General features: G+C 39.0%; 13 protein-coding genes across 13 annotated transcripts; 6 read left to right on the forward strand and 7 right to left on the reverse strand.

Moving 5' to 3' along the window:
- On the forward strand, positions 1 to 998 carry SPOG_02519 (NEDD8-conjugating enzyme Ubc12; the record flags this gene model as incomplete). Its single annotated transcript, XM_013168461.1, has 5 exons — positions 1 to 91; positions 160 to 255; positions 343 to 431; positions 539 to 686; positions 886 to 998. The coding sequence occupies 5 exons, from the start codon at positions 1 to 3 to the stop codon at positions 996 to 998; spliced, it is 537 nt and encodes a 178-aa protein (XP_013023915.1).
- Positions 999 to 1205: 207 nt separating this feature from the next.
- SPOG_02520 (acetylornithine aminotransferase) lies at positions 1206 to 2919 on the forward strand. Its single transcript, XM_013168462.1, has 2 exons — positions 1206 to 1289; positions 1537 to 2919. The coding sequence occupies exons 1-2, from the start codon at positions 1218 to 1220 to the stop codon at positions 2788 to 2790; spliced, it is 1326 nt and encodes a 441-aa protein (XP_013023916.1). The 5' UTR covers positions 1206 to 1217; the 3' UTR covers positions 2791 to 2919.
- Positions 2920 to 3188: 269 nt separating this feature from the next.
- SPOG_02521 (TORC2 subunit Bit61) lies at positions 3189 to 5378 on the forward strand. The gene has a single exon (XM_013168463.1). It carries the CDS (start codon positions 3449 to 3451, stop codon positions 4742 to 4744), a length of 1296 nt encoding a protein of 431 aa, XP_013023917.1. The 5' UTR covers positions 3189 to 3448; the 3' UTR covers positions 4745 to 5378.
- SPOG_02522 (alpha-1,2-mannosyltransferase) lies at positions 4850 to 6682 on the reverse strand. The gene is made up of 3 exons (XM_013168464.1): positions 6424 to 6682; positions 5561 to 6360; positions 4850 to 5515 (listed from the first exon to the last, which is right to left on the reverse strand). Exons 2-3 carry the CDS (start codon positions 6160 to 6162, stop codon positions 4957 to 4959), a joined length of 1161 nt encoding a protein of 386 aa, XP_013023918.1. The 5' UTR covers positions 6163 to 6360; positions 6424 to 6682; the 3' UTR covers positions 4850 to 4956.
- Positions 6683 to 7945: 1263 nt separating this feature from the next.
- Positions 7946 to 9239, forward strand: SPOG_02523 (hydrolase; the record flags this gene model as incomplete). The annotated part of the gene is made up of 2 exons (XM_013168465.1): positions 7946 to 8369; positions 8502 to 9239. The coding sequence occupies 2 exons, from the start codon at positions 7946 to 7948 to the stop codon at positions 9071 to 9073; spliced, it is 996 nt and encodes a 331-aa protein (XP_013023919.1). The 3' UTR covers positions 9074 to 9239.
- SPOG_02524 (Gtr1/RagA G protein Gtr2) lies at positions 9190 to 10471 on the reverse strand. The gene is made up of 2 exons (XM_013168466.1): positions 10314 to 10471; positions 9190 to 10251 (listed from the first exon to the last, which is right to left on the reverse strand). Exons 1-2 carry the CDS (start codon positions 10451 to 10453, stop codon positions 9450 to 9452), a joined length of 942 nt encoding a protein of 313 aa, XP_013023920.1. The 5' UTR covers positions 10454 to 10471; the 3' UTR covers positions 9190 to 9449.
- A 579-nt stretch (positions 10472 to 11050) lies between these two features.
- SPOG_02525 (alcohol dehydrogenase Adh1) lies at positions 11051 to 12445 on the reverse strand. Its single transcript, XM_013168467.1, has one exon. The coding sequence runs from the start codon at positions 12377 to 12379 to the stop codon at positions 11330 to 11332; it is 1050 nt and encodes a 349-aa protein (XP_013023921.1). The 5' UTR covers positions 12380 to 12445; the 3' UTR covers positions 11051 to 11329.
- A 637-nt stretch (positions 12446 to 13082) lies between these two features.
- On the reverse strand, positions 13083 to 14485 carry SPOG_02526 (U4/U6 X U5 tri-snRNP complex subunit). The gene has a single exon (XM_013168468.1). The coding sequence runs from the start codon at positions 14302 to 14304 to the stop codon at positions 13531 to 13533; it is 774 nt and encodes a 257-aa protein (XP_013023922.1). The 5' UTR covers positions 14305 to 14485; the 3' UTR covers positions 13083 to 13530.
- Positions 14486 to 14531: 46 nt separating this feature from the next.
- Positions 14532 to 17825, reverse strand: SPOG_02527 (male sterility protein). The gene has a single exon (XM_013168469.1). The coding sequence runs from the start codon at positions 17542 to 17544 to the stop codon at positions 14635 to 14637; it is 2910 nt and encodes a 969-aa protein (XP_013023923.1). The 5' UTR covers positions 17545 to 17825; the 3' UTR covers positions 14532 to 14634.
- Positions 17826 to 18163: 338 nt separating this feature from the next.
- SPOG_02528 (leptomycin efflux transporter Pmd1) lies at positions 18164 to 24217 on the forward strand. Its single transcript, XM_013168470.1, has 2 exons — positions 18164 to 19634; positions 19794 to 24217. The coding sequence occupies exon 2, from the start codon at positions 20054 to 20056 to the stop codon at positions 24089 to 24091; it is 4038 nt and encodes a 1345-aa protein (XP_013023924.1). The 5' UTR covers positions 18164 to 19634; positions 19794 to 20053; the 3' UTR covers positions 24092 to 24217.
- A 271-nt stretch (positions 24218 to 24488) lies between these two features.
- SPOG_02529 (60S ribosomal protein L39) lies at positions 24489 to 25049 on the forward strand. Its single transcript, XM_013168471.1, has 2 exons — positions 24489 to 24730; positions 24813 to 25049. Exon 1 carries the CDS (start codon positions 24570 to 24572, stop codon positions 24723 to 24725), a length of 156 nt encoding a protein of 51 aa, XP_013023925.1. The 5' UTR covers positions 24489 to 24569; the 3' UTR covers positions 24726 to 24730; positions 24813 to 25049.
- A 271-nt stretch (positions 25050 to 25320) lies between these two features.
- On the reverse strand, positions 25321 to 26484 carry SPOG_02530 (uncharacterized protein). The gene is made up of 3 exons (XM_013168472.1): positions 26297 to 26484; positions 26230 to 26261; positions 25321 to 26159 (listed from the first exon to the last, which is right to left on the reverse strand). The coding sequence occupies exons 1-3, from the start codon at positions 26332 to 26334 to the stop codon at positions 26032 to 26034; spliced, it is 198 nt and encodes a 65-aa protein (XP_013023926.1). The 5' UTR covers positions 26335 to 26484; the 3' UTR covers positions 25321 to 26031.
- SPOG_02531 (histone chaperone Cia1) lies at positions 26412 to 27600 on the reverse strand. The gene has a single exon (XM_013168473.1). The coding sequence runs from the start codon at positions 27568 to 27570 to the stop codon at positions 26830 to 26832; it is 741 nt and encodes a 246-aa protein (XP_013023927.1). The 5' UTR covers positions 27571 to 27600; the 3' UTR covers positions 26412 to 26829.
- Between the last annotated feature and the right edge of the window lie 55 nt (positions 27601 to 27655).

Genomic DNA, 27655 nt, shown 5'->3' on the forward strand with positions numbered 1-27655 from the left:
ATGAGGAAACTGTGGGAATTGAAGAAAAAAGAGGCTGAAAAAGAGAAGAGTTCTTCAGGAATTAGCCCTGCTCAGATTCGCGTACAAAAAGGTATGCTTGCTACGCGTTTTTTTATGAAACGCGAACGAGTCAGAAATCTAACCATCATCTTCATATAGACATTTCAGAACTAGATGTTCCCTCTACAATGTCGACTAGCTGGCCGGATGTAACCAAACTTCATGAATTGCTTCTGGAAATTCGTCCAGATGAGGGTAGGATTGTCAATTTTAGAAAGGCAGTAGCTGCTGAGCCGTGCCTTCTCAAGTCAATAATTTTCAAATAAATTAACATATTTTCAGGATACTATCAAGGTGGGAAATTTCAGTTTTCGATTCATATTGGTAGCAATTACCCGCATGATCCTCCAAAGGTGCGATGTCTTAACAAGGTAAGTTCATGAAAATGAGTGATGCAGAAAACCTCACTGTTTTTTTTGCTCTCTCTTAACACACTTTCTTAATGAGATATGGACCTGAATTCTAATTCATCAATAAGATCTATCATCCCAACATCGATACGCAAGGAAATGTTTGTTTGAACATATTGAGACAAGAATGGAATCCTGTTTTAAATCTAAATTCTATTTTAGTAGGACTCCAATTTTTGTTCCTTGCTCCTAATGCTGAAGATCCACTCAATAAAGGTATGTCCAAGTGGTTTCTCGTAACCCGAAAAGAAAAATACCAAGCAAGTCTTCCAAACTGAATGATGTCTTCATTTATTGATTAATTTGAGCATAATATCTTCTGGAAGATTATCTGGACGAGGGTTAAGCATTGTTATTGTCACCACCTTTTATGTTTTTGATGTCCCTTCGGCTGTACTAACAAACATGAAACTAGAAGCTGCTGCTGATTTACGGAATGACCCTAGAGGCTTTGGAATGAGGGTGAAATCTTCCATGCAAGGAGGAACCGTGCAAAGTGATGTTTTTGACAATGTTCTTCTTTCATGAAAATTAATCACCTTTTCCATTCCAGTGTAATCCATTTTTTTTTTTACCTTTATTAAAAAAAAATATATATAGTCGAATTCCTTTTCCAAGTTTATCAAAATCATATCTTGCTTCCATTGGCATTAGCGAGATGGATTTACGTCTCCGTATCTGTACTATATTAAGTTGGCGCTTCGCAAACACCAGTTTTGTACAGAACACCTCAAATTTATAGAAAAAATGCTTTGCAAACGATCTTTCCAAGGCCTCCGCCAACCTGGCTTTCAAACCCTTTCTCGTCGTTTCTTGAGTGTAAGTTGAATGCGTTGTTCACAAAGGTTTTGGCGAATTTGACTGTCTTAAAGACCGACCGGTTGAATGAAGGCAACAATTAATCTTGAAGTGTGAAAACCTGCTAAAATGTCAGTGAAAAATATATGAAAAGTCTTTGTTTTCACACATAATGGATTCTGATGGAAAAAATGCGATATATGAAGGATGGCCAAACTACGAGCATCGGCATAATGTCTCGAAATTTGTAATGCTAACAAAAAGGTAGATTACTCACGAAGATCCTAAGCCTGGTACCACTTCAGCTAACATCGTTGACCAAGAGCTGGGTAACATTGTCGGCGTCTATGCTCGCTATCCCCTCGTCATGAGCCACGGTCAGGGCTCTTTCCTCTTTGACAAGGAAGGCCGTAAATTTATTGACTTTACCTCTGGTGTTGCCGTTACTTCTTTGGGTCACAGCCACCCTGAAGTGGCCCGCCTTGCTGCCGATCAATGTACCAAACTGGTCCACAGCAGTAACTTATACTTTAATGAACCTGCCATTGAGCTTGCTCATAAAATAAACACTTCTTTGTCTCAAAACAGCAAGATTTCCTCACCTAGCAAGATTTTCTTCTCGAACAGTGGTACTGAAGCAAATGAGACTGCTTTGAAGTTTGCACGCAAAGCTGCTTACGAGACGCATGGTGAAAAAAAGACACAAATTGTTTACTTCAACAACTCTTTCCATGGCCGTAGTCTTGGTTCCCTAAGTATTACTGCCAACCCCAAATATCGCCGTGGTTTCGAGCCTCTACTTCCTGATGTTGTTCAAGCTACTTACAACGATATCGAGTCTATCAAGCAGGTCATTAATGACAAGACTGCGGCTGTTATTGTTGAACCTGTTCAAGGTGAAGGTGGTATCTGCCCTGCCAATGCTGAGTTTTTGGTGGCATTGCGCAAGGCCTGTGATAAATTCAACGCGTCTTTAATTTATGATGAGATCCAGTGTGGTCTTGGTCGTTCTGGTGACTTCTGGGCCCATTCTGTCGTCAAGGATCAGGCCAGCCCCGATATTATCACTGTTGCCAAACCTTTGGCTAATGGCTTGCCTATCAGTGCTACCATCGTTTCTTCCAAAGTAGCTGAAACTCTCCATGCCGGTGAGCATGGAAGCACTTTTGGTGGTAATCCCGTCGCTTGCCGAGTTGGTTCTTTCTGCGTCGATGAATTGAGTTCATCAAAGATCTTGAACAACGTCCGCAAGCAGCACAACACTCTTACTTCTCGTTTTGCTGAGTTTACTACTAAATACCCTAGCTTAATTCGTGGTTACGCTGGTCGTGGTCTTCTTTTGGGTTTGCAATTCAAGCAATCTCCTGCTGATTTCATTAACATTGCTCGTCAACAGGGTCTTTTGCTTTTGCCAGGCGGTAACAATAATACCCGTGTTCTTCCCTCCTTGAATGTTGAAGACTCTGTTATTGCTGATGGTTTGGACATCATGGATGATGCATTGAAGCACCTTTCCAAGTAATTTATAATGTGCTTATATAATAACTATGGGTATGCGAATGCAGTTGCTTGGGCTTTAAATTTAAATATATATAGACTTAATTGAAGGAAATAGAGATTTTGGATTTTAAGTAAGAATTTTACTATACCATACCAATGAAAACCTGTAACTATTGGTTTAGATCAGTAATGAGTTTGTCTTGCCTCGTCTTATTCCGTTTGGTGGTTTTTTTTGATATAAATTCTGGTTTTAAACATTTGGCAAAACTTAACCAAGTTTGAGTGGATTGTACCGGTTATTAGTTTTTTGGGAGATTATTTGGTCATGGAAATAATATGTGTACAATGTAATCTTTCATTTGTATGTAGTTTGGTTTAGTAGTATTGTTGGCGCATATATGTTGGTAAAACTTGCACACATCCTATACCCAGAGTCTTTGAAAGTCTCCTGTCAAATTGGAATTTATATTCAAAGGTATGAGCTTATAGCAATCTTATCCTAAAGAAGAGAAAGTAAAAGTTACAATTTACTGTTAAATGATTCGCAATGTCGAACTAGTTTGGAGTATCTGCTTCTTTTCGCGTTAAAAAGTTCTTTCCAAGTCAATTTGATATCCAACTGCATATCTTAAATCCTTTCTTTATTAAATAATCTGGCTTTAATAAGAACAAAACCGAGTATGCCAGATAGAACATCCGTTTCATCCACTTCTAGTACATCCTCTAATTGGACTCCAGGTGCAAGGAAAAGCAGTCTGGAAAGTCCAACAAATATATTCCCTTTTTTCAATCAAGATTTAGAAGACACAAAGAGAAAGGAAACAGAAAATACCGGTACTGACACCAATACTTTAATCACAAACAGACCGGAAACTCCTGAACAACAAAAAAATCAACAGTTTCCATTTAATGGACAATGGCCTTTTAGTCGAAGATCTAGTCAAAGCAGCTCTATGCTTACTATGGAAGACAAGCATTGGGTAAAACCTTCCAAGAGGTCAGGAAAAACGAAACCCTCATCGTCAGTAAGTCAATTTTCCAATAATGTGGACCAGCTGGGTGAAAAAAATAGCAAAAACCAGACATCTTTATTGAATATTTCCCCCCATAAGAATCGAAAAGCCAAAGAAGGATTGGACATTTCGGCTTTGCAGAAATCAATTTATGGGCCTCGTAGTTTTCTAAGGAGTCGAAAAGATTCGTTTGGAATATTTGGGTCATCCATTCCTCAGTCGCTGGTTAATAACCAGATGATAAATGGCTTTGGAGCAGCGTCCTTTGCCTTTGCTAAATTAAGCAAAGTACGGTCCCCCTTAGATTCTAAATTTAATGCTAATTCGATGTCTGCGGATGATACTTGGTCTGTCCTGGAATCAGAAGTTTTTACACTGTACAATTTGGAAAAATTGCATTATACTGTTGAAGATTTGAACGGAATTTTAGTCCTGCATCTTCAGTCTTGTGTTCGGGAAAGAACGATGGATCTTTTTACCAGTCATTTAGATTCTTTGTTTCCGAAAGCTACCAGTAAGTTGTCGGAATCGCTGTCTCCTATCCCAGAAGAAGTTTTTCTATCAAAATTACTTGAAATCTGGCTATTTTTCCTCTCTTCTATTCTACCATATATAGAGGGCATATTTTTGCCTATCAAAACAAAACTTTTTGACATCCAGGAAAAAGCATTATTGCCTTACGAGATTAATGAGTTTTGTAGTACAAATCGAGAAAAACTAAACGTTCAAAGACTTATGCTGACTGCATTTCGTGATTACATGATTCTACCTGCCACTGATCGCATCCAAAGAATCATTAACAAACAGAGCGAGACTTCGGCACGCTCAGATCAACTCACGAGTGCTTATGCTCGGTTGTTTCAAGTATTGAGTATGCTAGCAAGTATACATTCAAATGACCAGTACGAAAAAGAATTGGTAAACCTTGCGTCCAAAGTTCGTTCTCTGCTGACTGTAAGTTAATATGACTGATCCATCTTTTGCAGTTTAGGATGGTTTATTTCTTATCAATCCCTTTTTTTTTTTTTGGAGAGTTCACCTACACTCTACATAATTACCAAATCAGTGTTGCTGGAGAATTGTTTCCACTATGCTAAGGGCTGTCTAATTTTCTTAATTTAATGAAATGAATACTTATAAAAAGTCATGATGAAAGAAACTGTAAAAGATAGTGTCTAAACCTTGCTTTCAAGTTTGTGGTCCGGAGCACGCATATTGTAATACCATCTGGGATAACAAAATTCATACTCAAGTTCAACAGTATTGGCAGGATCGCAAATGCATCTACCATTAGCATGGAGTAGGTAATCCGAAGGGCAATGACTCCAAGGCAGATGATAGTATCCGAAATCTTCAAAATAGTGAATTTGTGATTTATTAAGGAATAAAGAAGCAGCAATGCTATGAATAGGAGCATCGCCCCAACGCTCGTAAAAGAACCCAAAATGCTGATCTAAGTACTCGAAGTAATCGGTGTAGGCATCGCTTCTAAAGAAGTTTAAGTCAGCAATTTCAAAATTGCTCCAAAAATGGCAACCGTTATATTCACCATCTAAACCTTTTTCATCATCTACGATAAAGTCTAAAGAATTATCTGGGGCAAGGTAATGCGGATTTTTTTTGACAAAGTCTCTGGTTGTATTCCATAGAGTACGAATGGTTTCCGGGTATTCAGGTAAAGTAACTACAAATCCATAAGCTTTCTTTTTGTCACGAAGCAAACGAAAAGGATCACTGTGCAGTTAGCAACTATTCAATGTTTTTAAAAGATGGACATACTAAGGAACATCGCAAGAATAAATAACGCCTGGTTCTACGCGCCAATAATAGTCGTAATCTTTAAGAGCAGAATTTCGGTAAAAGAAGCCAGAATTGAAACGACACATAATTCGGTAACTCAACGAAAAGCCATAGATGATGCGTTGTTTCGTCATGTCGCGGATTGTTTGTAATGCACGATTCATGTTAAGATTCTTAGGTAGACCCCATTCATGTTGTTCAAGTTGTACATATGTAGTGTTGCTGCTAGCCATTTCGGTAGTAGCATTGATAAATTCCTTGGAAAATGGTGCATCATTCATGAATGTCCAGGGATAATGATATCGTTTATTGAATCGATCCTCAACGTTTTGGATAGAACTAAGAGCAGCGATAAGATCTTTATTGCGGCAGAGCATAAACAAGGTAGCATTCATGAGGGCCGGTTCTATGTCGTTTAAAGTAGAATCTACCGTTGGCAGGTCATGCTTTACCAAATGTAAAGGCTCATAGTCAACAGTAAGAGTAAGGGGTGATTTGTAGAAATACTTATAGGCAATAGGAGTCCAAACGATGAAAAACCAGAGAAGCATATACCTGTAAGAAAACGTTAAAGAAGCCATGGTATGATAAGAATCAGAAAGACATTTCTAACACTTCAAATGGAAATTGTTGAACGAAAAATATATAAGAGGACAAGATACCTTAAATTCGATTCACTAGGTTGAGAAAAAAAGGAGAAATTCAACGATTCAAGCGAGGATGATGATATTCCACTGGACAAAGAATCAAGGTGAGAAAAATCTTTGTTCAATATGGTTCTAGTTTTCAATATGTTAGATACTTCTATATTTTTTTCATTATGTAAATGAAAAGCAGCATACCTATAATGGCACACACTATTTTTTCTTTTTTAAGATGTTACTTAAAATACTATAAATCTAGACATAGAACTGTAACATAAGTCTTAATTAAGCTCTGAAAAGGAAGATTTTGAATTTTTGTCTTGGTAGTGCTTGTCAAGCTTGCTACCTAAATATTTTGTTACTTACTTGTAGTCAATTGTTGAAAGTGTTTAGTTGTTTAATTTTTATGTATGGTGGTGCTTTGAAGTCTATTTCAATAAGATGCTGTAGTTTTTTTATGGGTTTCATATCCCCATACTTTGGTCCTAAAGTGTTTGGTTATGTCAACCATCAAAACATTCACAGCACAGGGTGGAAGGAGAAGGCTCGTTGCAGAAAACTTCTTTACAAACTTTTTCAACTATAGAGCTCAATTATTAATAAGTTATTAATGATTATACGGGTAAACAACCCATTTCGTGATTCTTCTGTTATTGAACTAGAGATCACAGTCGATTCCGATTAAAATAAATATTCAATTCATTAAACAGAGAAGACTTACGATAAGTCATAGCTAGAAAACCAAAAATTGATTTGTTTGCTTGTCTAGCATACTTGCACATCCTTCCAATAAATGCACTATTTGATCAAGACACGGTCTAGGAAATACATCAAAGGAAACTTATAATCCTTTTTTGAATTTTATTTTACAATGAAAACATTCATTTTCTTTCCTAAAACCATACAATGCTAATATTCTGCACGTTTGTTTACTGCCAGATGTGTATAATAAAATATCGTTTTAGCGTGTTACTTTTGCTTTGTTTACACTGCCAGAAAATCCAAAAACTGAAACGAGTGGAGTCGAATAGGGCTAATGAAGTAGTTATTTTTTTATTGATCGCTTATGTACGAGTAGGAGGATGAGAGTACGAAAGGGTACAAAAGTATTTTCGCATCAAGTTTTGAAAGAAATTTTGAGAAAACGACAAGCTTCAACTTGGCTGCTCATTGAGAGGTCGGTTTTTCGATGAAACGGTACTATTTGTGGTAACGTAACAGAATGAATTATCTTCTAATGTTTGAATTTTCACTCATGTTTAGATTGGAGATTTCGTCCTCTCATAAATCTCAATTCTATATCCCATCGTCACATTCAACAGTAGTAAACTTACAAAAAGTGAGTTTCTCTTCGTTTCATGCTCCATTATCCCTTTTTCTTTTACACACTTTGCTACAAGGATTGGCTTTTCCTCTCATAAATAAAACCAAGTTAAGCTCCCCAGTCTTCGTAGCTATCGGTTTCAATTGCGCTTACAGCAATGAATGCTTCTTTTTACACTATAAATAAACAAAGACAAACGAACAGGAAAGCCAGAAGATTTTTTATTTATGATACCTACGTTTTTCAGGTAACAGGCAGTGAACAAAGTATACCGAAAGCAAAGAAAGTAATATAACGAACTGTACACCACGTCAATATTCATAATAGTGTGCACGTCTGAATACGCATAAAAGACACTGTTACTCTGGACGAAAGAAAGTCAATTTCTGGCGTAAGATGCCTTTGCCTTCCACGTTAAGCAAGAAGCGGTCGTTTCTTCATTACTTGCTGTACGAGGATATTGTCAGAAGTATGGTAACTAAGATCAATAAAGAAAATGCAAGGATTCTATTTTTAGGAACTGGAACGTCCAATGGCATCCCTAATGTGTGTTGTTTGAACGTCCCAAAGCCTACATGTCGTGTGTGTTCAGCCAGTCTGACGCCAGAAGGACGTAAAAACAAGAGAAATAATACAGGAGCAATTGTTCAAGTTGATTCCGAGGGCTGGAGTCGCCCGAAAACGATCTTAATTGATTGCGGAAAGACCTTTTATATGGCAGCAATAGAATTCATGGTAAAGCATAAAATTCGAAACATCGATGCCGTTCTCTTGACACATGCTCACGCTGATGCCATTAATGGATTGGATGATTTAAGAGGTATGCTATTTTACATTTGAATAAGGAGATAGAAAGAGTCTCATGGAGTTTAATTAAGAGCGGGGAAACGTTTGAAGCAAAATTTTTTGTGGATATTGTTAAAAAGTATTGATACTAACGAATAATTTATAGCTTGGACATCTGGGGGAATTGTTCAAAGCACTATGAAAATCTACTTAACGAAAGAGACATATGATTCTATAGCAAATTCGTTTCCTTATATGGTCGACTGTTCACGAGCCACCGGGGGTGGTAGTGTGCCTACTTTTGACTATCGAATTTTCAACCCAGAAGAGCCATTTGAATTAGAGGGGCTTGGACTCTCAACCGTACCATTACCTGTGCATCATGGTTTTTATTTTTCTCCTGGTAAGGAGAGTGTTCCATTTTATAATATGGGTTTTCGAATTGGTGATTTGTCATACATTTCTGACTGTAACTATATACCACCGAAAACTAAAGACTTGATGAGTGGATCCCAGGTCGTAGTATTAGACGCACTTCGACGAGAACCTTATCCATCCCATTTTACTTTTGAACAGGCTCATGCATTTGCCTGTTCTCTTCTACCAGCCCCAAGACGGGTGTTGTACACCGGGTTCAATCATTCAGTCGAACATGGTGAAATGGAAGAAGAATTTTCAAAACTGAGCATTCCTACCGAGCCGGCGTATGATGGCCAAATTGTAGAGTTTAGTGTATGAATACGGTCGGAGAAGGAAGGACAAATCTGTCAGTCTTTACTTGTTATTCTTTCTTATTTTTATTTTTTGTCTAAATCGTTTACGTTGTAAAATTATGTTGTTCACGCTTTTTATGTTTTGGGTTTAAAAAGTTATTTCTTTTTCAATATTATGCTCAAGTTCTAACTATTTCGGTTGCTTCGTAATATAAACACATAGATTAAAATTCGTGGTTTTTATTAAAGCCACGGAGCCAAAACATTATTAGAGATTATAGAATTTAAACAAGAACATGATGTACAAAACGAAGAATTAAAAGAAAACATTCCAACATATATAAGACATAATCGGAAACAGACAGAAGGTAGTCCTAGCTAGAGTAAGGCATAGATTCTCATCATTTAGAAGAAAAGAGAGATTGAATGGCTGACTGTAGGCATTGCACATTGTATTCAATGAGACCAGATTTTTTGAAATTATCGGCACGGATGATGCAAACCAAAGCCAAATACTGATTCATTTCACGCAAAACCAAGACCAAGTCGTTGGATAATCGGATGATAGAAGAAGTTTCGTCCAAAGCATCAGGGTGTCGCTCAGAATGTTTCTGGCGTGCACCTCCATATATAGAGCCAATATCAAGAATAACGTCGATGAAATCGGAGCAGATTTCATAACTTTGAACGTCGACTGGAGAACTATCAGTAGCGATGTAGATTTTGGAGAGCACATCAAAAACGTAAGCCTTTTCTACTAAGGAATTAGCACAAAAGATATTGAGCAGGTTCTCAAGCGTAGGAAGCTGAGGAATCAGTTTTTGGATGACACGACTAAAGGCTTCAAAGATGGAATGGTCAAAGATGGAAGTAAGATGAAACGAAATAGGGACATTCTCAAGTCCAATGTCAGCAAGTTCATCCTGGGTCCGCTGCTGAATGTCACGCTGAGTGTCTATCTTGAATTCATCGCTAAGGCCGTCCACTTTGTGAATAAATACCTCAATGCAGATATTGGGATTAATGGCAACGACGCGAGCAACAGTCACATGCAGACGAGCCAACGCATCCAGATAATCATCTTGTGCATCTATAACAAAAATAAGTGCCCCAACTTGAATGAAGATGCTTTCAAAATCAAATGCTGCATCAAAGACATCCACTTGACCAGGAAAATCCCAGACCGAAAAGTCGATAAACGAGCTATCAAGAATTGTGTTAGTAAAACATTGGAATCTAAAAAACAAAAATGGATGACTGCATACGAAATGTGTTCTTGTGTGAGACGAGCTGTTGATTCCAGAAATAAAGTTTCGTTCGGCGGCATTTTGTAAAACACAACTTTTTGAATTGAAGACTTGCCGCTTCGTCGAAGACCCATCAAAATGATTCTTTTGGGCTTCATTTTTGCTTACAACTTTTGGTAAGAGAGAACGTTATTTTGAGTTCTCCATCGAGAAGCACTCACTCAAAATAACGAGCTACTTCACCCTCGCAAAAAGACGAAAGTGCGGTTGAGGTCTAAAGGTACTAACTCGTTTAAGGAGGTTTCCAAATTTACATTCATAGCACTGCAAATCATGAAGATTCACAAACTTGTTTATTTTCCTTTTTATAATTATTCTTTTTGCTTGCTTTACGTATCATTTCTCTCGACGTTGGATCGAAATCGTGATTCTTGCCATTGAGGATCTACAGGGTTTTCTCTCAGCAGATCACCTTCAAAGATCTCCGCTGATCCCCGGATAAAGATCGACTCATGCCCAGTCGGCCAATCAACATCCATCGCGATGTTCTAGACCGCTTTATCACGTTAATCAACTCATAATCGACGATCATGTATCCGGATGATTTTCCCCTATAAATAGAGGATCTACCTCGATAGTTTCACATCCATCTTGTATGAAAATCACACACGCTTTACGAATAACCTAAGATCTGCATCATTCCCCTTAACTGTATCAACTAAGGATTAGCATTTTTTGATCTACATCAAAAACAATTCCCTACTATCTCTACTATGTCTTCGTTCAAGGTATTCACAACATCTAAATTTCATTTTCTATAACAAAAACATTCATGCAAGAGTTCAGAGTCAGTTCTTTTCCTAAACCAATTTGAACTTCCTGACGACTAGTATTTTAAATTAACGCCAGATAAGACCATTCAATACGAAAACATTTGTTGATAACGTGAATGAGAAGATTAGCTTCTTTTAAACGACTTGGAGCAATCCTTACTGAGCTCTTGAACATCTCATCTACAAGATTATCAGATGAGTTTACTTGGAGAGATCCAAAACAATACGTCCAGCAATCTTACCCTCGTGCATGAGGTGGTAAACCTCAGGGAGAGTAGAGAAGGGTTGGACCTTGTAGAAAGGCTTAACGAGACCGCGAGCCACGTAGTCCAAAGCCTCAACAGAGTCAAGGCGGTTACCGACGTGAGAACCGCAAACCTTAAGCATCTTAACGGTCAACCAGAAAATGTCAGCACCGAGCTTGGCACCAGCAGGCATGGCAACAGTGACCATGGTAGATCCGGGACGAGCGAAAGCAGCAGCTTGCTCATAAGACTTGGGAGAGGTGGACAAGACCAAGGTACCGTGAGCACCACCGCCAGTCTTCTCCTTAACCATCTCGACAACATCGTCAGTCTTGAAGTCAACGAAGACATCAGCGTTGAAAGATTTGACAAGTTCCTTCTTGTCTTCACCAGAGTCAATAGCAACAACACGCATAGCCATAGCCTTGGCATATTGGACAGCCAAGTGACCAAGACCACCACCAGCACCGGGAATGCAAATCCACTCACCGGGTTGGACACCAGATTCCTTCAAGGCACGGTAGCAAGTGATACCAGCGCACATGACAGGAGCAGCAACCTCGAGGGGAACAGACTCGGGAATAAGAGTAGCATGAGTAGCATTAGCAATGCAGTAGTGTTGGAAAGAACCATCAACGGTGTAACCGGAGAGTTGAATGTTAGGGCAGATGGTTTCTTGAGACTTCATGCAGTATTCGCAGTTACCGCAAGAAGAGTTCATCCACTTAACACCGACGCGGTCACCAATCTTGAGACGGTTGACACCAGGACCAGCCTTAACAACAACACCAGCACCTTCGTGACCACCAATCAAAGGAAGCTTAACATCGAGAGGCCAGTCACCTTGGAGGGCGTGCAAGTCAGTGTGGCAGACACCAGTGTACTTGATGTTAACCAAGACTTCGTTCTCACCGGGTTCAGCGACAGGAACCTCCTCGAACTTAACGTTATCGGGATTTCCGTGGTTGTGGAAGACAGCGGCCAATTGCTTATCGGGGATAGTCATGTTGATATACTATTGATGAACAATTGACTTCGTAGGGAGACCCTCTATATATAGTCTCTGGAAGAGGCTAAACGAAAATTTCTCATGTCTAAATGCTTCGGAGCGACTGCAACCCTGGCGAAAAAAGTCGGAGCTTTCCGCCAATCATCTGCCGAAAACCTCATCTTCAAGTCATACGCTTCTTACACCATAGTATTTCCGACGTAATCGTGGAATGATAGGTGACATCGACTACCATTTAAGATTTTCCGACAATCCAATGGTCCGAAATGCTTCTAGATAGGTTTACGGATAAAGCTTTTCATCGAAAACAATTGACGGTATAATGAAACTAAACATCCCTCATTTCACGCCTATTGCGGGGATAAGAGGAGATTCTGGAATATGCAAGTTTGGCCAAACCTTACTTACCGCTTAAATTCTTTTTATTGTCGTTTTCTTTCCTTTCATGAGCCTTAACGTTTAAGATTGGACCTTCTTTGATTACTTGGCCATATTTTTGTTTAACAAAGACAAAGACAAAGTGGCTCGGTAGCTTTTTGTGGAATATTTTAATATTTTTGCCATCTACATTTTTCCTTATCGTTCGGTTAGAGTATAGAACATTGTAACTCCATGATGTCGACAATGATGGAAGTTTAAAGAACTTCTTCGGTAGAAACAAAGGGAAGGTGAGAGAGTATTTACCAAAAAAAAGAACATTGTACAGTTTCAGGTTCAGTTTTTTTTTTGTATTTCATTCATCTTTATTCTTTATTATAGTTATATTCATTTCAAATATTCTCACAGTAACCAAGTAGGTTTTTAGGTTGTTGAAAAAACATTTCAGCTTCAAATGCATTGCAAGGCTTTGCGTTCGGGATATTCTTTCCATAACATCTAAGACAAAAAGAAGGTATAAATAAATGAAGAGTATATTTTTCTTATTCGGGTTTCCTTGTATTCTTTCCACCGTAAACTACACTAAAGTTTCTTTCTTGACAGCCCTGCAAAATTTTTTTTGAACCTCACCCTTCCTCGTTTATTAGACTTCGGTTATATTAGTTTCAGACTTTATGGCGCGGAACGTTATGTAAATTCGGCCGTCCCGCCTCGGTAAATAACATTTTGAACGGAATCCCCTCGTAAACAAACGAGTTTTGAAAAAGAGGTCAATCACGTTCTAATGGACGATTGAATCCTCCAGGTCGATTCATGTATTGACGATATTTAGCCTTTTTCTGCTTGAATACTTGCCCAACATCACCATGTTTTTTTCCTGTAGTCGTTCCAAACCCTGAGAAGCCCATCATACTCTGCATATCTGCCATCGGGTCTTGTTCGATGAAAATCTCATCTTTATTGTCCTTGTCGGTTTTTGTCTCACCAGCCCGCATTTCCGATGCCGGAGGCGAAGGTTGATCTTCCGAATAATTTTCTGAAGAATGATTCATATCTTGTTTCCCTTTTTTCTTTTGAGACTCTTCGGGACTAATGAGGTGCCTTTCTTTTTGTTGCTGTTGATCTCCAGTTGGCGATCCGGGGGACCGCATACGCATTTCCCGTTCACGTCGAATCGATCGCTCTTGCTCTGGCCTTCGATCACGTCCCCAATTCCCTCCGTACTCGTTTTCACTACGGTCTTCCCTTCGTTTTTCCTCATAACTGTATCGGTCTCGTCGATACGTACGCTCTCGATCTCGAGATCGCACGTCCTCATCATCACCTCTATACGAATCCCGTGATCGCACATATCTGTCTCTTATTCTTTCAGGGCTCCTTTCTCGCCGAAGCCGTCCTTCGCGTCGTCTCCCTTCTTCTCTTGAATCCCTGTACGTTCGCGATTGACTCTCATTCCCTCTTTTGTCCTTTTCTACGCGACTTGAACGAAAATCACGCGAGAAATCATCTCTTTCTTTTTCGTAATCTCTTCGATTGACGGACATTTCAATGCATATATGCTTTAATTTTCCAAAATCTTTACACAACTAAATACAAATTTAGGGAGAAACGCATGCTCCCTTTCCGTTTCCTTCTAATTTTTTTTAACAATGAATTTTCTACGATTCGAACAAGACTAGTAATTGCTATTTTACAGCGCCAGAGATTGGTTTTTGCTACTCTTCACTCTTTTTACGTTCAGTGTCGCATCCTGTTTGAAGTAACGTATGTTGTTACTTTGATATAATAACTATTGAATTTAATAAGCTAAATACTAACGATTTTTTTTTTTCTCTTTTCTTTTCATATTAAAGGCATTTCTTGGCTCAAAAAATTTAAACATTAAGCTGTTCAAGTCCATTCTTGAAAGCTTCCAAACTAAGGAGATACTTCTGTTTCGTTCCACTTGTACCATCGTTCAATAGTCCACTTTGAATTGCAAATTCTGTCAAATGTCTCAAGGCAAACAAGGGATGACTCTCCTTTTCAGCTTCTAAACATTTGTCTACCTCCTGCAACCAAATAGACAATGGAACTTTTTGCATCTTCACTCCTCGTTTCTCTTCACATGCTGAAACCATCGCATTACCGTCAACATCATCATAGCCCATAACACGTCCGTTCTTATCTTCAGGAAAAGACTGTTGATGCTCGATTCCTTCGTGCAAACAACGGGCGATCTCCTCAGTGGAGGAAATACGGAATGGGAAAGAAGCGCCATTTTCCTGAGTAGGCCATTTTTGCATACGTATACATGTTTGTACGAATCTCCAGAAAAAGTCACGAGCAAGAATTTCTCCGTCATTAGCCAAAATGAATCCTGGAAGAATAACATGAATATTAGGATTTCCCTTTTCTTTGACTTTGTAGCAAAGCAATTCACCCGCATGTTTTGAAAGCGTATAGCCCATAGCTTGTCCTTTGGCTTCACGGTTTGCTGTTGCCAACTCTTGTTGTCCACCTCCGGATACAAAAACAAAACTCTTCGGTCCTACCATGCTTAAGTCAAGTAGTACCTTCGTACTCATCACATTGGCTTTCCATAAGTCATGATATGTCTTTGTCCAATGCACCATTGCACCATTATGGTAAATCTTGGAAACGTGCTTCTCCAAAAAGTCCCATTTTTCAGACGATAGCGAAAGACTGTCATCACTTAAATCGGAAGCCCATACAATCAAAGATTTCGCATACTTTTCTATGTTTGGTAACGATTCGTACATTCTTCTCTCGGCGTCCGAATCATTCAATCCGCGAATAAGACAAACAACCTTCGCTCCTTGTTTTAAGAAATATGCCAGTAATCGCTTCCCAAGGAAACCAGTAGCACCTGTTAATAGTATCCAAGAATCTTGAATGCGCTCCAATGGTTTAACGCTACCTAATTTTTCAGCCAGCTGATTGGCATCGTTTTCTACATCCACGATAGAAACAGCCAATTGATTTGAGTTTCCTTCTTTCACAGCAGCAGCAATGCTACTTGGTGAGCTCTTCTGGTGCATCAGCAAGCTAACAGGTATGTCACAATTCAACTGCTTTCTCAACAAAGCAGAAAATTGTACTGCTTTAATAGAATCCAATCCATGTGCCTGAAACAGAACATCCTTTCCTTCCAGTGTGTTATTACCCAAGATAGCGGTAGAGATTTTACTGATTTCAAAGGCGAGAGGCTCTGTAACTTTAGGTAATTTGTTATCCTCTTCGAACATACGTGCTTCTGCATAGGATTGTAAAGATTTTAAGTCAACTTTTCCTGTAGCATTAAACAACAAGGTCTTAATGGGAATGCAGTGCGAAAACCAGACAGTTGATTTCAATGTTTTATTCAGTATTTCGAGTGCCTTTTCAGAAGAAAGGGAGGTTTCTTTAGGAATATAGCACAAGACGAATCGATTATTTATAAGGAAGGAGAAAGCTTCATTAAAAATATCCAAGGAATTAGCAATTTTGTCGAGATGATTCAGATCGTAAAACACACCATTTCGCTTTACAATACGACCAACACGACCCTTTATATTGATTCCCCATTTTCCATCTTTAATTTCCCAAGTGGCGAGGTCTGCAAATCGAATTGCGGGTTGGTGATTAACTGTAATATATGTCTCAAGATTTGAGTTACGTGTTTCTTCATCTTCACCCACATAGGGTTCGGATTGAGCATCACTAACGAGACAAACAAATCCTTTATTTCCAACTTCGCGTGGAACCGGTTGCATTTGGTCGTCCAAAAGCATCACTTCTTTAATTGTGCTTCCAGGAAGATAAATTAAGTCCTTATCTTCAAGATCGGTGTAGAAACCACAGAATCCTGTTTCTGTGGATCCGTACGCGGCACCAATTTTAGCGTTTGGAAAAACACTTTGGCAAGATTGAACTAGATTTGAAGGAACCATTTCGCCGGCAACAACGACTTTTTTACAATTAGGAAATGTTTCGTTTTCTCTAATAGTGGTCTGAAGCATCAACATGAGTAGTTTAGGCAAAATTAAGAGACGTTCGCTTCCATATCGTAAAGCATAATGCACATTCCACGCCAACTGCTCGGCTTTGGAGCTAACTGGAACAGGCGTTCGTGTGTGCATAGAGGGACACATGATGCGTCCCCCTGGAGCCAATAGAGCAGTCATCCAAACCATGGTGGTAAGAGCAAAGTTAGGAGCCATAATCAAAGGGGTCGTTAGATTATGCGACAACTCTGGTATACCCCAGTCAGCCGCAGGAACATACTTTTCCATACGATAGGGAATAGACTTAGGAATTCCCGTTGATCCACTACTGTGATTGATCAATGCAATCTCTGGTTCATGTCCAACCTGAATACGAGGCGCAGTGGGATCTGTTTCGAGAGTCGTTAAATGAAGCGTTTTCACACCGGGAAGGTGATACTTCTCAGTAAGGTCGCTGAATACTAGGAAAGATATATGCAGGCGATCACTAATAACAGCCGCAACATCTTCATCCCAATCCTCATTGAAGATGACACCCGTATGTCCTGTTGCCCACAAAGCGAGAATGGAACATACCAAGTCAACTTCTTGTCTCATGAATACACCGACCGTGGCTCCTGAAGGTAAATTCTTTTGATAGAATCTAGCAATTGTGTTGACACGATGAAGGACATCCAAATGAGAGTAGGTTTTTTGAATCCCATTCTCCGTATAGAAATCCACAAATGGTTCGTCAGGTTCATTAGTTGCCTTTTCCAAAAATCTAGAGACGGGGGTTGGTACGAGATCTTTTGTCATTTTAAAAAATTAGTAAACGTAATGTCAGAGTGTTTGGTTCTCTAGTTATTTATCGAATCTGTTTTCTTTGTCGGGAGGAAACAATTCGTAATCAAAAGTTCTTCATATACTGCTTTGGCTTGGAAACTATGGAAACACTGCTCTATATATAACAAATATCCAGCAGCCTTTATCCGCGTTTACATGTGTTTGTGTGTTCCGCTCTTCGTACGAAGAAAAATTTTTCAGTGAAGTGAGAAATACAGACCCTATAAGCACGTTCAATGATAGAAAAATAGGGTATAGACTATTATTTGAGATAAATTTTGATTTTATTCATTTATTCTCCATCCAAATACCTTAACCTTGCATATACTGTTTTATCGGCATAAGCACATCCTTTAAACTACTTGACTATGTTCTTTGTTTATATAAATCCTCTGATATTGTTCTTTTCTCGCCTTTTTGGTGTTTGATTTTTAAGTTATCCTGTTGACGAATTTACTACTTCTTGGAGGCAACATAGCATACCTTCAGTAATTGTAAAGAGAAACGAAGTTAACTATTTTCCTTCTGTTGCTCTGTTTTTCGCTTGTTACAAATTAAAGCCTTCTCAAAATACTAGCTAAATCGTATATCTGCTGACAAGACCGATTTTGTAACAGGATGTTTGAATCGGTCATAAATAAGGGCAACGTCATTGCTTTTTCAAAAACTCGATATAAAATTTCAGTAGAGCTTACGCCTTTGAGAGGTGTAACTGAAAATAAGGAAATCACTGATTAGTGAAATCACAAATTGATAAACAATGCTGGTTGTGGACTCGCACGAAAGTTCGATCAGATGCAAATATTTGCCAACTTTAGGGAAGCTGTTCATTAGAGGCGACAAGAGATTCAACACATGAGCGAGAACGGCCGTAGGGGTTGAATTTTTCAGATTTCGTCGGGTAAGGGGTTATAGCTTGTCATCTTATTAAAGCATATACAATGCGAGCAAATCTACGCTCGAGGGCTTTTCACAAACTGTCCAGTGAGAACTTGACCGCAAGTGGAACAGTGGCATCATGTTTGTGCCAATTTGGAGGCATGCAAACGAATGAAGCTCCAACATGCAATCCCATATTTAAAGCTATCATCCTCAATTTACTAGAAGAGCTTTTTGGGAAACTGACTATAGCACCAAAGAGACCGACCCAATGAAGGCTGCACACGACTGATCTATAGAGACGCAGCGCAATCGTCTCATCTAATTTGTTAACTTATACTCGGTCATGACTTTATAGAGTTGATTCGAAAACAGCACAAAACTCTGCAAGAGGAAATGGAGAGAAATGCATCTAAGTATGAGTGTGACCAAAAAGGATTTTATTGTCGCCGATGCTGAAGCCTTAAAAAGGAACATAAACAAGTTCGCATCATAAAATGAATTCGATTGCATGCATCTTTCGCTCTTGACACATCTTATTTTATAATACTGCGACTGTATCCAATTAATTCTTTAGTAGAACCGTGATCCTCTTTATACACCTTTCTTGGATTATAGAAATCAACTTGTTTGTTTTTGAAAGAACAAGTAAATTAGGAACATTTTATGAAACGTCGTACACATTCAATGCTATTCCTGAATGAGCACTTTGTTCTTTCTATTCTATGATTGTTTACGTGTTTCAGTTACTACAAGACTTTTCGCCTCAATCAGATAGAATAAAAGCGTCGTCTTCCTTAGTAAGATAACTTAAAATGAAGACTAGCGACAAGATTGGACTTTGTTAACCCCGCGGTTTTCGGGGATATACGATTTCATTCTATCGCTTTCCTTCACTATGATAACCCAAGATGAAGACAGCAGACCTCGGACTTGTTAACCCCGTGGCTTTAGGGATTTCCCTAAATACATAAACACTGTAAATTCGCCGCTTTATTAGTAAACTTGGCAAAAACGTTTTTCTTTTCTTCCTTTTTTATACTAAAAAGAAATAGGAACGAGTCATTTGCGAAAACCTGTGGACACAATTCCTGTCATTGAAAGGATTGCCAATCTCCATCAGGATTTTTTGATAGTTTATTCTTCTTATCAAGGTCACTTTTATACATTTACCTTTCAAATTGGTAAGTTTTTTTTCGGACAATATTGTTTCTCCTGTTTACAATATCGTGCTTTTTCAGTGGTTTCAATATTGGTGGAATTCCTTGTTTAATTATTGAATTGGAAGGCTGTTTACAGGATCATTCAATTAAAGACAACCTGTTGCTAACTTTTGGTTTAAGAAGAGGACTTAAGTGTATCTATTGACTTCCCATACCTATTATCTTGGGGAAAGACGTTGGTGACGTCTCCTCTGGTCTGATCAATTTGTTGGGTGTTCTATCTATTTATTTTACGAATTTATTTTATACACTTGTTCGGTTGATTTTGTTTACCTAATCACTCATTTGTCTTGGATTTCTTTAATATTTTCTAATTCTCCCTTCTTCCCTAATTGCTTTACATTGCAAATCTATAATTATAATTCTTTAATTTACCCACAATGACACTTTCGAGAAGCTCAGACTCTAAAAAATCGGATCTTGAAAAAAGTAATGAGAACTCCGTTCTTGTCGATAAGCTATCTACCAGTAGTTTTGAGAACCCAGAAAAAATCGTCGATGTAGTAAAAGATCCCTATGAACAATATAACCCGGAAGAGCGGGAAATTTTGTATCGTCAGGTTAATGATACCAAGGCTAAGGTAGCCGGGTATATGCGAATTATTACATGCGGTGATAAATGGGACTATCTACTTCAGCTGGCAGGCAGCATTACTGCTATTGGTTCTGGACTTGGTATGCCTCTGATGTCTCTCGTCGCTGGTAAATTAGCCAAAGCCTTTACCGACCTTGCCAGCGGCCGTGGCGCTGATGCCTTTCAACACGATGTTAACCATTTCGTATTGTATTTTGTTTATATTGCTGTCGGTGTCTTCGGCTGTTCTTATATCTATACAATTTCGTTTATTATATCGGGTGAACGTATCTCGCGTCGCATCCGTCAGCAATATCTGCATGCCGTCCTAAGTCAGAATATTGGGTACTTTGATCGTCTTGGGGCAGGCGAAATTACCACACGTATAACTAGTGACACAAACTACATCCAAGATGGTTTGGGTGAAAAGGTTGGTTTGGTGCTTTTTGCTGTTGCAACCTTTGTGTCTGGATTTGTCGTCGCTTTTATTCGACATTGGAAGTTCACCCTCATTATAAGTTCCATGCTTTTAGCTATCCTTGGAGGTATAGCCGTCGGTGTTAGTTTCGTAACAAAGTATACGAAAGCCCAAATTGCCCAACTATCCAGTTCTAGTACTTTTGTTGAAGAGGTATTTTCCAACATTCGTAATGCGTTTGCATTTGGTACTCAGGGCTTATTAGCCGACTCTTATACTAAGTTTTTGAATCCTGCCAAGCGCTATGGCATTAACAAAGCCATGGTTATGGGCTTAATGATCGGATGGATGTTTTTTGTGGCTTATGGTGCATATGGTCTTGCTTTTTGGGAAGGTGGTCGTCTTTTGCATGCTGGAGAGTTGACAGTAGACAAGATGATCAGTTGCTTCTTTGCTGTCCTCATTGCATCGTATAGTTTGGCAAATATCTCTCCAAAAATGCAAGCTTTTGTCAGTTGCTCGTCAGCGGCCAAAAAGATCTTTGACACGATCGACCGGCCAAGCCCAATTAACGCCTTTTCTCCTGATGGTGAGATCGTACAACAGGTCCATGGGGAAATTGAATTAAAAAACATACGTTTCGTATACCCTACAAGGCCTGAGGTTATCGTTTTGGACAACTTTTCTTTGTTGTGCCCAGCCGGTAAAATTACTGCCCTTGTTGGTGCTAGTGGTAGCGGAAAATCCACAATCGTAGGCCTTGTAGAACGATTCTATGATCCCATTGCAGGACAGGTTATGTTAGATGGCAAAGATCTCCGTGATTTGAACACTGCATCTTTGCGCGGTCACATTTCTCTAGTACAGCAGGAGCCAGTTCTGTTTGGCGCAACCGTGTATGAAAATATTGCTTTTGGATTGACTGACGAGGTGCAATCAACACTTACAGAGGATGAATTGCAAGAACGCGTTTTCGATGCTGCCAAAATTGCAAACGCTTATGACTTTATTATGACTTTACCTGAAAAATTCGATACAAATGTAGGTCAGCGAGGCTTTTTAATGTCTGGTGGGCAGAAACAGAGAATTGCAATTGCAAGGGCTATTATTAGTGATCCTAAAATCCTACTGTTGGATGAAGCAACAAGTGCTTTAGACTCAAAAAGTGAAGTTATTGTTCAAAAGGCTTTAGATAATGCTTCTAGATCTCGCACAACGATTGTCATCGCCCATCGTTTGTCAACAATCCGCAATGCTGATAACATTGTAGTAGTAAATAGCGGAAAGATCATTGAGCAGGGTACACATAATGAATTATTGGCCTTAAATGGAGCTTATTCTAAATTAGTGGAAGTGCAGCAACTTACAGAAACGAATAATGATGCTGTCGGTGACATAGGAGAAGAGGATATTAGTGGATATGTTGATATTACTGCACAGGATAAAAATGACGGTTCTTCTACACAGAATTCTTTTTCTTTTAGTCATGAAAAGGAAAAGGATCCAATCTCGCTTCGTAATAATCCACTTGCCAAGTTACCAATTGATCCCGTTCCAGATTTGCCGAATAAAGATCTGGACGATCTAGGTGATGAAAGCCCGGGTACAAAACTTGATTCTACATCGAAACTTGAGAGTAATGTAACTAACATTAGCTCCTGGAAAGCATTGATTTTTATTCATTCTTTTATTGAAGGTGCTTTAGAAATTATCTATATGATAGTTGGTATCTTAGCGTCCATGGTTTGTGGTGCTGCATACCCCGTACAGGCAGTTGTGTATGCACGGTTCTTAAATATCTTCACAAATTTGGCTTCGCCGGATTACTTTCATAAAATTAATCTTTTCGGTGTCTATTGGTTAATTCTTGCTATTGCGGAATTTTTTGGTTATGCTATGAGTCAATATGCTTTATCTTATATATTGGAGGCGATTTTGCAACGTATTCGTTGGCATCTCTTCCGCACAATTCTTCGTCAGGATGTTGAATTCTTTGACCGTACTGAGAATACTGTAGGTGCTTTGACTACTTCGCTTTCAACTTCCATTCAGAATTTGGAAGGGTTGACAGGATCTACTCTTGGAACATTCGTGCAAATTCTTACAAACGTAGTTTCCGTATCAATTCTTTCACTGGCCACTGGTTGGAAGCTGGCTTTGGTTACATTAGCCACTTCTCCTGTTATTATCCTTGCTGGCTATTATAGGGTTGCTGCATTGGACCAAATTCAGGATAAATTGTCAGAATCATACAAACTGTCAGCTGCATATGCTTGTGAATCTACATCGGCCATTAGGACAGTTGCCAGTCTCACGAGAGAATCCAAGGTATATGAACATTATTGTGCGTCGTTAGTTGAACCCGGTAGAGACACGGCTTTATCATCTTTAAAATCTGGCTTATTCTTTTCTGCGTCGCAAGCCGTAACATTTTTGGTTAATGCGCTGGCTTTTTGGTATGGTGCTACGTTGATGAAAAAAGGTGAATATAATCTGGTCCAATTTTATACCTGTTTTATTTCTATTGTTTTTGGTATTCAGCAAGCTGGACAATTTCTGGGATATGCGGCTGACGTTTCGAAGGCAAAATCGAGCGCTGGATCGATTAAGTACTTGTGTGATAGCAGACCAAAGATTGATACGTGGTCTGAAGAAGGACGCAAAATCGAGTCTTTGGAAGACTCCTCCATTATATTTAATGATGTAGAGTTCCGGTATCCCACGAGAAAGCACATCCAGGTACTTCGCGGTCTTAACTTGACAGTCAAACCTGGTCAATTTGTTGCCTTTGTTGGTGCTTCCGGATGTGGTAAGTCAACAACCATTGGCTTAATTGAACGCTTTTATGACTGTGAAAAAGGATCTGTAATAGTTGGTGGTGTTGATATTCGTGATTATAACATTAATGACTACCGTAAGCAGATAGCACTTGTATCGCAAGAGCCAACTTTATATCAGGGAACTATCCGAGATAATATTGTTCTTGGTGCTTCAAGAGACGTTACGGATAAAGAGATTATTGATTGTTGTAAGATGGCAAACATTCATGATTTTATCATGGGTTTGCCTAACGGTTATGAAACTCTTTCAGGACAGAAAGGGTCTTCCTTGTCTGGTGGACAGAAGCAGAGAATTGCCATTGCTCGTGCCTTAATCCGCAATCCCAAAATCTTACTGCTAGATGAGGCAACCAGTGCTTTGGACAGTCATAGTGAAAAGGTGGTACAAGAAGCTCTGAACAAAGCTTCTGAAGGTCGTACCACAGTAGCCATCGCTCATCGCTTATCTTCCATTCAGCATGCTGACTGTATTTTTGTGTTTGATGGCGGTGTAATTGCGGAGGCTGGTACGCATAATGAACTTGTAAAGAAACGTGGTCGTTATTATGAGCTTGTAGTCGAGCAAGGTCTCGGAATAGATGAGTAAACTTTTTAGCATAAAGAAATCCCTTTCTTAATGCTGTTGATTTTTGTATATTTTTATATTTTGTGGGCATGATGAATGTTAAGTGCTTATGAATAGATACTAGATACCGAATGAGTCCTTTTTAATATTATTTTTTTTTGTTTTCTATAGAGTGAAGTTTTCTAATGGTTTAGACGGAATTAATATGTTTCAGCTAACTGTCGGGCTGGCTATTCTTTCATTCTGTACTTGGTAAATACGACGTACAAGTCTGCAGTTAGTTGATTTTTTTTTTTTTCTTTACGGTTCATTCGCATGCAAAACACGAAAGATAGACTGCTATAAATTCGTTTGTTTACGTCTGATGTGTTTACATGATTTAACGTAACCTTTAGCGATGGCTACCTATACGTTGTGGGACACCCAAAAAACAGTCACACATTTTTTGGACAGTCACAAAAGGTTTTGTAGCCAGAGTGTGCATTCTACTTTTCACAAAATGCCTTCCAACAAGACTTTCCGTACCAAGCAAAAGCTTGCTAAGGCTCAGCGTCAAAACCGCCCCATCCCTCAGTGGATCCGCCTTCGTACTGGAAACACTATCCACTACAACATGAAGAGAAGACACTGGAGACGTACTAAGTTGAACCTCTAAAAATGGTAAGGAAAATTTGGTGTATTGGACAGACCCATGATTTCTATTAGTGCATGGATAGGAACAAGGATTCTAACTAGGAATTAGGTCGGTTGTACTTCTATTTCGGATAATGTGTTTTTTTTCATATAGTGTTCCGTTCGTGCAAAATGGTGAAATGGATCGCATTTTATTGAGTCAACCTCATTTTCTCTTTTACTATTCATATTTCGATGTAGGCCGATAATTGTAGGTGGATTTATTGTATGTATTCTGTAGGTGCGAGATTTTTGTCAAATTGTTTGACAGTGGTATATACTAGTCAATCTATAACTCAAAAGTTCATCTAAAGTGGTAGAGAAGACAAAATGAAGTCCAAAGTAAGATTTACGAATGCTCATGAGTTTCGACATAGTACGCTATTTTTTAGATTTGCAAGGTATCTCGGCCACGTTCCTGTTTAATAACAAACAAGTCGATAAGGCATTCGTGATCTTGAGTTCTCGTGCTTCAAAGTGGTACTTTCAATGATTGTTTTTAATAAATCATAAACAAATATTGTTCGAGAGTGCTGGCATTGCAAGGAAATCAATACCGATTTCCGATTTACATTCTGTTACAAGTTCCACCTGTTAAGGATGAAAATAAAAAGTAGCATTAGATTAGGTGCATTCTAGAATCTGAAAAAGACAAGTAATTAGACCGCAACATAACAAGCAGTGATAATCTTTTTCGATGGGTCATGTTCTCCTTTTTAATGAAACGAAATTCAATTAAAATAAACATAAAACAAGACTAAGATTACAGAACAGAGGGAAAGGAAAGATGGGTGGGTCCAATCGAAATGGAAGAGCGACAGGAAGAATAAGAATACCTGAAAGAGAACGGAAAAAGGGAAAAATGGGAAAGAAAAAGCGCAAGTAATAGGATGCTCGATAACGGAAACGAACCCCTTACCTACGTCGACTGTAAGAACGTTGAAGAATTGATCCATTCGATCGGGACAAAAGGAAAAGAAATAATCGTTTTAAAGTTCAGAAAATCCAATTTTCGCGTGAACATATCCATAGAGGAAAACGACAAATTGAAAAGTGACCAAGGGAGAAAAAAGAATGAACGCAAAAAACTTCCGGTACAATATTACGCCACCGTCATCGATTACCAGATATGTAGACAACGGGTTTTGGTTTCGTAAACTTCATTCAGAGAATAGGACGGATGGAAACGCGAATTTACGTCAGACGTAGCGTAGTATTGGTTTCGTGAACGTAGCATTATCTTTTTTATAAAGAAGTCCCCACTTGAAACACAATTCGTAATCAATTTATCACTTTTGGGGGACTGTCTGGCGATTTTGAAAAGCCATCATGCTACCAATATACTGGCACAGATACTCGCTCTCTCTGCTGATGTTTTCCGATTCCTGTTTGTTTTGATCAATTTCGTCCAACAGTGCTATATAGATTAGTCATGGTTCACGATTTCGCTATTGGTCACAAGGATTCAAGCCTGCAAACGTTCGTACCTTGCAATTGCTGCTGAAGCTCCATTGCTTTTCTGCTTTCTTAGTACAATCCTTAACATGCACTTACTGCTCCATTAAATTACGTGGTAAGGAATCCGTACTCATCGAGGAATGCGCTTTTTCGTTTTTTTTTCTTGAGTATGAGTTGAGGCGTGTTGCCAAATCATGGTCAGTGTGTTCACGTCTCCATACGTGGATTGTTACTTGCCAGTTGTAACTTTAGTTTACGAAAGGTGATGTAGCACACTATCCCAAAAAAAAAACAATAACAAAAAAGAATAGGCCCAAGGAATGAATCGGTCTTTCATGGACGGACCGGACCATGTAAACAAAAAGTATAAATAAACAAACCAGCCGAGAAAGCCAAACCTTTGTTTGTACATTCCATTGCATTGCACTGCAATAAAAGAAATAAAACGATGGTATTGTTGGTAACCTGAAAAAGAAAGGGGCTCGCAAAGACCAAAAAAGGAATGCATGAAGATAAAAGAAAGCATCTGTGAAGGGAGAAGCCTGAGTCAAGGTTGAGAACCGATTCCAACCAGTCAAAATGACGAACAGAGGATGTTGAATTGATATTCATTGGAAAAAAATACGAACTTATTGTTTCTCGGTAGTTTCGGTTGCTTTCGATTCTTTTTCGGAAGCCTGAGCACGCGAGTTGGAAGCCTCTTCTTCTTCTTCTTCAATGTCGATTTCTTCTTCCTCCTCCTCCTCACCAGCATCTTCTTCTTCTTCGTCTTCTTCTTCTTCTGGTTCCCCTTCCTCTTCGAGTTCTTCGTCGGCCTCATCCTGCTCTTCCTCTTCTTCCTCTTCATCCGCATCCGGCTGAACAGGTGGTGCATCATCGAAATCAGGATTATCCCATTGAATGTTGAACCGTGTCACTCTTGGTTTTTCGGCCAAAATGTTTCTCCATACTTTCGAAATGTCGACCTTGATTTTCTTGACCTCGGTTTCTTCCATTTCTTGCAAATTAACTCCCTCCATCTCATTATTGACATAGTACCCAACGCGAACAAACTCATTTTCCTCATAAGCACAAGACAGCAAAATGACTGTCACTCCTAAAACATCGCTGAGTTCTGGAAGCAAGTCGATGTTGGGTGGATCTGCTTCAAAAACGAATTTATTGATTCCAATAGGAATAGGTCCCACCAAAAGTGTATCCAAAATTTGATCATAGCTCTGAGATGTAGCACTACCCACGTATGTTAACTTCCATTCTAGGTCGCTTTTCAATGGTTCTAAGCACTCAAACGTGATTTCAAATTTATATGAGTCTGAAAACTTGGCAGGGTTGTTTAAAACATTCACACTTAGGATATTTACGATAGACATCCTTCTTTCGACGCGTCTAGGATGGTGCAAGGTCTGAAACTCATGAATCTTACTGAGTCTTTTGTTGATGGTCACAATAGTGAGC

This window comes from Schizosaccharomyces cryophilus (genome assembly GCF_000004155.1).
Source record: "Schizosaccharomyces cryophilus OY26 unplaced genomic scaffold supercont4.4, whole genome shotgun sequence".
In the NCBI taxonomy this organism is placed as follows: Eukaryota; Fungi; Ascomycota; class Schizosaccharomycetes; order Schizosaccharomycetales; family Schizosaccharomycetaceae; genus Schizosaccharomyces; species Schizosaccharomyces cryophilus.